Source organism: Bidens hawaiensis, unplaced genomic scaffold (genome assembly GCF_021521415.1).
Source record: "Bidens hawaiensis isolate Kalapana, Puna unplaced genomic scaffold, B.hawaiensis_p1.1 tig00080220_1, whole genome shotgun sequence".
Taxonomy (NCBI): domain Eukaryota; kingdom Viridiplantae; phylum Streptophyta; class Magnoliopsida; order Asterales; family Asteraceae; genus Bidens; species Bidens hawaiensis.
In genome coordinates this window covers 13002-22951 of record NW_027503663.1, presented here as the reverse complement: position 1 = coordinate 22951, position 9950 = coordinate 13002, and the positions used below count along the sequence as shown (strand labels likewise).

Sequence of the window (9950 nt, the reverse complement as noted above, 5' to 3'; positions counted from 1 at the left end):
TATCGTTTAGGTTTTAATAATGTTTGTAACAGTTATTTTTTAAATAAATAAAATGTTCGTCATTAAAAAAGTAACAAAAATTAATCATGAGTAACAAAAGTAATTATAATAAAACAAATCAAAACTAAATATTAGTTGAACAAGTTACAAATAATTTTACCAAAACAAATAATTACAACTCTTCTTCGTCTTCATTCTCGTCTTCACCCTCGTCTTCGTTATCGGAAGAAACCCCGTCCTCCGCCTCCTCATCATGAATATTACCGTTAGAACCGGTTCCAACGGATCTATTGTCTCAAAAACCGGTTCCAACGGCTATATTACCGTTGGAACCGGTTCCAACGGCTAATTGGTGTCTAAAAAAACCGGTTCCAACGGCTATATTACCGTTGGAACCGGTTCCAACGGCTAGTTTGACTTTTGTTTGACCCTTCAAAAAAAACCCGTCGGAACCGGTTTTTCCAGGTACGAACCGAACCGGTTCAATTAAGAACCGGGTAGGAACCGGGTTGGAACTGATACTGACATACAAATAGGAGAACGGGTACGATTTTCGGGTACAAAAATACCCAAACCGGGTATTGTACCAACCGCGTTGGAACTGGAAACCGGTTCCGGTTCGGTTCCACCAGTTAGGTTCCGGAACCGGTTTTTTTTTGTGCACGTCTAGTTGGCAGTTGAATGAAAACCCGCATATGGCGGTTATCATGTAACAGGTCATCTCAACCATCATGTCTATCTAGTTTGTTTATATAGGATGGATTGGAACCTTTTTATCTATACTGGTTAAATCACGATTCACCTTCCATTTGCAAGTTTCAATCGTCGTTCTTTGCTTGTTTGTTTGATTATCAATAAATATGGTATGCAAGAAAGCTAACATGAGTCAGAAAACATAGGGCCGTCACAGAACACAAACACTTAATTGAACACAAAAGATCATGTGTAAGAGGCATCTAATTATAGAAATGTAGATGCATTTTTGGGATCTATATCTCTGGCTTTGGTAACCAAGCTTTCCTATATATGACGATGAACTAATGCTAAAGATCCGTCCTTACGTTAGTGTTTTTTTTTTTCTGTACTTGGAAGTCCAAATAAGAAAGAATTTGTGCGCATTGCGTGTCTATCTTCATTCTGAATAATTTTCAAACAACCTTCGTTGCAACCTCGATTATCCAAGCTCCTGCACTAATAGCAAAAAACAACTCAAGATCATTTAACAACCAGATAATAACAGAGTTTGTTTTCCTTGGCGTGTTCTCATAGTTAACCAAAAAAAAAAATGTTACCTTTTTAAACAATTCTTTTGGTAGCAAGCGAGAACTGTGTTTTTGCATTCAGTGTAAACCGGCCGCCATATATAAGTGATATATAGACGCTTGAAGATAACTTTGTGAAGTCGTTTCCAATTGTCAGTAGTGCAAGCTTTTACATATTCAGTTGTTGAATTGAGTTGGATTTATTCTGGGACCTAAATTTCAACAAAATAGCAGTTACTTATTTGCTATTTGTACAACTGCATACAACTTAAGTAGCAAAAATGTATATACCTTTGAGTTCTCTCTTGTGTTACCAATGCAGGTTTTTTTTTAGGAATACTAGCTTTAACTCGAAAATTTCAGCTGCGTTCATACTTTGCAGCCTGTGGAAAAAAAACGTTTATTTCACTGAATATATGCACGAGTTTTGTTTTTTAAATTCTATTATGACAAGTAAACATAAGTTTTACCTTCTTTGGCAATCTTGTGCAAAAACAAAGCCCTGTGCTTCAATTGTGCAACTAATTACCAAACAAAAAAAAATATAATCACAACATTCAGTCTCTTTTACAATAAGCATGGTTTAAACATACTCAACGAAAATTCATAAATGATGACTTGAAGCATGCACACCTTACTCAAATAACCGAATTCTAGCTTCTGCCTTTTGGTGGTTTGGTTTTGACTTCGGATAGGAGACCGTAACTTCTCACCTGCAATAACTAATGGCTTCTGCAGCCTAAGAGTTTATAAAATGGATAACATAATACATGAAATGAAATGAAAGATTACAGAAATGAACCTAGTTTAACAACCTTCCACAACCGCCGCCTGAATGTATGTCAGACCGTCTATTTTGCTTGGCCAAATGGCTAGCCGTAGGTTTCATGAACGATAAGTTGACCGAGGACTTTGACTTAGTTTTCATTTTATCTTGAGGAATTTGACTATGACGCTTCTCACCTAATGAACAAGGAAAACCAAAACAAAAACAGAAAAAAATCATACTTGCCTCATAAAATTGTATCTTCAATCATTGAAGTGCCAAAAATATTTAAACTTAATAAAGAGCTAAACAACACCACTAAAACACCGTCCACTATATGGGTGTATGACAGAAAGAAAATGATAACATGACCATATTTTAGTCATGTCATATAGTTCGTATGATGTGACAACTGACAACTCCAGTTTGTACGGTTAATTTGCTAATCATACAACCTGCATGAAGTGATAGACACACTAGCATACACTTTTAGGTAGTGTTTATATAACACCCCCTTTTAATATAGAAATTAAGAAGCCCATACACATGGGTGGTCCCGCGTATTAAACACTTGCACATGTATTAAACTTTTTAATGTGTTATTTAAGTATCTGATAATCGATTAATACCACGAAAAATAGTAAGTGTCATACCTTTGACTTCTCGTGAGGCAGCTTTATAATCATTGTGACAATCTGAATTGCTAGATGTGCTAATAGCTTCTTTTTTTAAGGATCTGCTTTTGTAAGGTTTCCTAGGAATGGATTTGGCTGCCTTCAACTTCATCTTCAAAATAAAAGCTGAGATAAAATAAATGGGCATGTTAGAGCAAATCAACAAGTGTCACTTTGCTTGTTAGATAAAATTAATAAACATTTTAACGCCATAATATTTTTCGAAACAAATATAACAAAATAGGGGTGTGCATGGTCGGTTTTGAGCTCAACTGAACCAAAATCCAAAATTTCAGTTTTTGAGTGCGTTTGGTTTGGGTTTTTCGGTTATGTCGGTTGGGCTTGAAAATTTTGAGCAGAAAAAACTTTTTGGCAAAAAATAAAATAAAATGAATTTAGGCTTAAATAGTTTTGTTAGTTAATCATAATATATATATATATATATATATATATATATATATATAAAGCATGAGTGAGGAACCTCTTAATTTTTAAGAGGTACCAAACTCAATGTTTTATGTACTATACAAAATGCATAAAAAATATAAAATCAAGGGTAATAAAGTCTTTTCATTTCTTTAAAATATACTTATAACTTTGGTCCCTCAACTTCACTACTTTTTTTTGTAAATTTAGATAATAGTTACACATATGTCCCCTAATTCAAAACCAACCACCCCTCGACTTTTTAACAGCTATATCTTTTCACACGTTAATCTTTTCTTAAAATAACTACATCATAAAAAACGTGTATTTTATTCTCTTTAATTTGAGTATGGTATTGCTATAGTTTTTTAGTTTTAAAAAGTTAACATGTTACGTGATTACCGTGTAAAACTGGTAACAGGTCGAGTCGGTTTAGCTTGGGTCATTTGTAAAAGTGGATTAGGGTCAGAACAAGTCGATACAAGAAAAATGGTTAATTTGGTTCGGGTTCGAGTAGATAGGGCCAAGTTAGACCGATGTCGAGTCGGAACGGGTTTAGGGCCAAAATCGGTTGGTTTACAAAAGTAATTTATTTGAAATTACTGTATATTTCGGGTTTGCTTCTAAATTTTCGTCACCGGTTACGCAGATGTGTTGTTTACATGTTCCGAGGCCGATAAACGTGTGTTCAGCACCACGTAACACACATAACCAAATCTTGGTAAGCGCTCAACATAGCGCCCTGCACCGGTAATCGTTATGAATTACACGCATGGTGTTGCTTAAGCATGTTTTAATGTCAGTAACGTGCATTCCGAGCCGGTTACGCGTGTTCAATCTTCGATTACACGCAACTGGCTTTGCACAAGTTACGTGTCAAATCTCGGGCTACGTGCACACTGTCATCAGATGACGTGTGTACTGACACATACTATAGGTTCAATGTCGAGTTACGTGCACACCCCGCTGCATTGCGCGAGCACTCAGCTAGTATATATATATATATATATATATATATATATATATATATATATTTGGCTAAAATCTATATTAAATTTTACATAAAACTTCGAAAAAAAGAAAGAAATTTAGTTTGGATTTTTTTTTGTTTTAGTTACATGCAAATCCAAAACGGAACCAAAAGTTCGGATTTTACAAACACATAAAACCAAACTGTAAATTTGTGTTTCGGTTGCGATTTTTCGGTTTATTACAAACGCACCCTAAAATCAACTATTATCAATTTGCATAAGTTCTTTCATGATTTATGAATGAAACCATTCGCAATCAAATCCGTTTATCAATCAAAAATCACAACTGAAACACCAAAAAAAAAAAAAAAGCGACAACAACCGAATGATCGAACGGCTTACGTGACGGTGGATATTCACGAGCGTATCGGAACCAGTTTTCCGCTTCTTCGGCCTCCGACTCCGTTTCGCCTTTAGAAAAGTCATAATAATGAGAAGCATCAAACTCGTATTCAGAATCAATATCTTCCGAGAACGAGGGGTCGCCTCCGACCAACTCCTCCGTGATTCCCATCTCCGGTTCAAAAGGGAATCAACGGCGGGCGGTGCAGAAGGTTGAGTTTGAGAGAGAACTCCGATTGATTTGAAACCACCGAGTGTGGAATTACAGAGAGGTGGATATTCATATTCATATTATTAGATAACAAAATATTACGAACCGCGAATTATTAGCGACGGTTGAAAATTAGCGACCACAATCTCCCCTTTCTAACAGAATTTTGAAATAATGTGGTGCGGGTCCAACCATATTAAAATATACTATACATTCATTTATATACCGGTAAGGTGCCCGCGCGATGTAACGGGATACGCATGAATGTCAGTACATTCCTCGCAACAGTACGTGCATATCCCGATGATGGTATGTGCGTAACGTGACATCAAACACGTAACTGGTGTCGGTAATCGCGTCACACAACGCCTACATGCGAGTAATCTGGCGCGCATAAACAAGGTCATCCACGTAACTAATGCCTGAACGCGCGTAACCGGTAAAGAAAATCAAGAAGCAAAAATGAAATGTACAGTAATTTCAAGTAGACCACTTTTTAACCCCACCCGTTTTGACGCGAAACTCATTTCAACCCAACATCGTTTTAATCCAAAGCTCGTTTTGACCTGGTCTCTTTTTACCTAAACCCATCGAGAACCGAACCAAATTAACCATTTTTTGTATCGACATGTTCTGACTATAATTTGTTATGACCCATGAGCCGAACATGTCCGACCTTTTGACAGTACTGATTAATAATCACGTAACATGTTTATTTTTTAAAATTAATAAACTATAGCAATATGATTCTCAAATTAAAGATAATAAAATGATTGTTTTTATAGTGTAATTATTTTAAAAAAAATATTAACGTGTGAAAAAATTATGGTTGTTTAAAAGTCGTGGGGGGTAATTTGTTTAGAATAAGAGGTAAAAGTGTAAGTATTATATAAATTAACAAAACTTATTGAAGTTGAAGAATTAAAATTGTAATTTATTGATCGTAGTAGTTCGCCAACCTCTCTAACTAATATATGATACAATTGAACTTCACGGAACGGCCAAAGGAGCTTCGCTCGGTTTTTGACAAAGTTGAAGTTAACATCTAAAAACAAAAGTGCCCTTAACATATTTTATAATTTGATGGATCATGTGTTGTACAAGTTGCATTATAGGTTGAACCTCTTAAAAATGATGATGTCCTTACCATACTTTTTATATATAGTATAGATATAGATACAAATTTATAACTCGTTTAATTGAACATGTTGGTACAAAATGACATGTTTTTCCCAATTAATTAAATATGTTCGTAACTACAACAAGATGAAAAAAATAAAAAAACATTTTTGAATTAATTCTAGCTTTCGTTCATGTGATTTGGCGAAAATTTATGTTCCGGTTCATAGATTTGTTTTGCCAACAATCTTATTTGGTTTTCATTATTGTCATTTTAGTATTTGAGACTAACATCATTACATTCTATGGTTAAATGGAAAAACATAATTTCCGTTTTACTATCAGTACAACTCTGGAAACGAGGTTTTGTCAAATTGTATGAACACAAAATCGTAATTTAATCGATATATTATAAACTTAACCCGTCTGACCCATTTATTACATCTTTTTGTATTCAGTGACTACTTGATTACAATCACAGAACAGTTGACTCGTTATTATAAATGAGTTGATGTATTTAAGTGTGTTTAGGCATGATTGATATATTTAATACAATTAGGTAGCGTCTGTTATGCAGTAATGACAGATGTAATGGAATGATTCATTAGGTGGGAATGAAATAAGAGGTGTTTGGTTGCACAATGGAATGGAATCATCCATTACACATGGAATCTCATTCCATCAAAACCATTCATTCCTACCCCCTTTATTTTTTCTCATTCCATTCCTCCTTCAACCTACTTTTTCAACAACACCATCATCTAACAACAACCACTGCCGCCGCCACCACCACCACTACCATAGCCACCACCATTATCTGATCACCACCACCGTCGCCGCCACCACCACCTGACCGCCACCGTCGCCATCACCACCTACACCACCACCACCTTACCACCCAAGCTACCACCGCCACCATCATCGCCATAACCACAACAACCATTGTCCCCGTCGCCACCCGACTATAACCGCCACCACCACTATCACTGCCTGGCCGCCACCACCGTCATCACCACCCTACCACCGCCATCACTACTAATGCTACCATCGCTTGACCCCCCCCTTCATTCCATTCATTTCAACCAAACATACCCTTAGATATATATAAGTCAGATTCTAGTTGATCAGTTTAACCCGTTAACATGATACAATTGTTGCCTCCATTAAAAACGATTTAGATAAGAAAATTTAAGTGGACTTTTAAAATGAGAAAATCATCTTCAGAGGTGGCAGCGTAAGACTTGGAACAATAATAGAAATGAAGATGTGATTAATTAGTTTTCATTTTTTAAGGGGATTAAGAGGAAAAATATATGACAATTACGTCGTGTAATAAGTAAAGATAGTTTAAACGATGATAATGTAAAAGCTCTTACGTTCTGATTCGCTAGCCTCTCAAATCCCATTTTTTAAGGGGTGAAGTCTAAGGTGCAGGGACACCCTTTTTTAAAGTAAATGCACGAGAGTAGATAACTTGCTAGGACACAGCGAGCCAAAGGGCCTAAGCCCTTCACCTCAAAGATCACTAATTGCCCCTCAAAGGTCGAGAAAGTAAATATAGTAAACTAACCAGCTTGAGTGAAGGTTATTATTCAAAATAAAATGATTTTTAGTAGCTAAACAAGCGTGGCATTGAGTGATTTCACACCTTAAGGGTCCATATTGCATATATCAAGTTATATTATATGTTAATACCGCTGTTTCCCATATATTCATTCGAACAGTTTCTAATTTGAGTTGATATGTCGGTTAACACGTGCGTTAAATGTTTAAAGACGTTAAAAGGCTGTCTATAAGCATCATCTCCTACTCATACACCCATGTGAGAGGTATAATATTTTTTAATTGGCGGGGCCCAAACCCATACTTTGAGTACTGTGAGGTACGTTTAGTGGCACCTAGCACAAAATGTAAATCTTAAATACTTATTGTTCGAGGTAACCATATGATACTTCCGTACTTTGTTGGGCCTTTATCATACTTGATAAAGTACCCTTTGCTACCATTGTATCATCTTAGGATACCAAATATATTATTTGTTAATCGTGGCTTGGAATATTTGAAGAGGCAAAGACAAAGAGGGAGCAATTAGTTTTTTTTAACTCAATTATGATGTTAGCGTATGTATCACGTGTGTGGTGTTGGCGGGTCAAGCCAAACAATTATTCGTGTCAAAGACATCAGGCCTGTGGAGGTAGGGTACCAGATAGAAACACCATGAAACTAAGTCCTCCGCGAAGCAGAAGGTTCCCACCTGCGAATATTCACCCGCATGAAGAAAACTCTCCGTAGTAAGACACGTATCTGCTATGGAGGAAAGACTTGTCAAGTTATGTGAAAATAAACATAGCAGAAGACTCGTCGTGACAAGGCATAAACGGACATGTGGCAAGGAAAAGACCAACCATTGGTTAAGGATCCTGGCACTTTGTATGAACGCACGTTGGACCAATGAGGAAAGGCGAACGCGGTTCCTGCTCATGACAAATAATCCTATACACCAGACTGTCCAACCAATCAGGAACCATTATCATGCACAACCATGAAAATAGAAAGTTCTATTGAGTGGGACAGCTGGCCCAATCCTTCTTCTTCCATTCAACCATATATACAACGTGAGGATTAACGGTAAAATGATCCACTCTCTCACTTTCCGATAAGAATATTCATTACTTACCATACCGATTCTCACGCCGGATGTGGTTACGAGAAGACCCCATATTCCCTTTCTAGTAACAAGCTCACGGTGTTCGGTTTTGCAGGTCACCACAGTCGGAGTTCTAAACCATTGTCTGTTTCCACTGGGAAATACTAAGCCGAACCTATCTAGGATTGGTCTTGGTATTTATCCAACTTCGGTCGAGATATTAGGTTAAGCCTACCAAGGGTTAACTTAGTGTTTCTTCATTGGCGCTATCCGTATCGGATAGAACTGAAAAACTTCGTAAAAAAGCGTTATGAGTTCCGACAGACCTCCTCCTATGATACCTCAGTCTTCCAACAGCGTAGGACCCAACCAAGATGGGTCCCTGGAAGGAAAATTGAGGCAACGAGAAGATTATTTTGAGATTGAACAACCACAATAAGAGGCGTCCTTCCGATTCGCAGACCATTTTCCTCGTCAGAAAAGTCCGTTATGATGGAATACGAAGAAGAATACCCTGTAATGTGGTTTAAGAAAGAACAAGAAAGAATCAGCACGGAGTTTGAGAAGAAGTTGGAGCAGAAAATGAGAAAACATGCAAAAAGTATAACCTCACGGGTTATTGTTTTCTCAGTAAATGACCAAGAATCATCAGACGATGATAGACATCTCCGACGCTGCGGGAGCGAAAGACCAGGGAGCCACAAAGACCAGTCGAAAAAACAAGGCAAAATCTGGGAACAGTCTCCTAACCTGAGCCGAGTAGCTAGGTCAAGAAACACTTGAGAATCGAGAAAGAAGCGTCGAGGACAGGAGCGGAAGTGATGGAGAAAGCCCTGAACCAAGAGATCAAACGCAGGGGAAAAACACTTAAACTACTACCCGGACGCTGACGTAGATTTCTCCAACCCTCATAGGCCAAAAGACTTCGCTGAAAAATCAAAGTTCGTAATTATATCGCTGAAGCTCTACTACCTTCAAACTCGAAGCTACCATCCGCGGTAGGGAAATACAACAGGATGTCAGATCCAAGTGACCACCTGTAAAGCTTTATAGCATCCGGAGGGGTGGCGGGCTGAACACTGCCCATTTGGTGCCACATTTTTTCCCTAACCCTTCATGGTGCAGCCAGAGAATGGTTTGAAAGACTCCCTGAAGGTCCAATCACAAGCTTCAAAGACTTGATCGCAAAGTTTTCCCAACACTTTAGGCAACAACGAAGACATACACGTGACCCCGCTGATATATTAATCGTGTTCTGCCAAGACAATGAATCCATCGAGGATTTCATTACACAGTATAATACTGAAGGTCTCAAGATAGGAGGAGTAAGCGATGACATGATGAGGGAAGGCTTCCACCAAGGAGTGCAGAGTGACGACCTTATTAGATGCTTATTAGGAAGAAATGACATGCCAAAGTCATGGGATGCCCTCATGTTAGCGACCAAAGTCTACGCAGATACCGAAAAATCC

The 9950-nt window shown here is 37.6% G+C and overlaps 1 protein-coding gene across 1 annotated transcript; it reads right to left on the bottom strand.

Annotated features, from left to right (window-relative positions):
• Positions 1-1148: 1148 nt before the first annotated feature.
• LOC143607197 (uncharacterized) lies at positions 1149-4673 on the bottom strand. Its single transcript, XM_077082731.1, has 6 exons — positions 4502-4673; positions 2682-2828; positions 2078-2225; positions 1856-2001; positions 1733-1783; positions 1149-1186 (listed from the first exon to the last, which is right to left on the bottom strand). The coding sequence occupies exons 1-6, from the start codon at positions 4671-4673 to the stop codon at positions 1149-1151; spliced, it is 702 nt and encodes a 233-aa protein (XP_076938846.1).
• Between the last annotated feature and the right edge of the window lie 5277 nt (positions 4674-9950).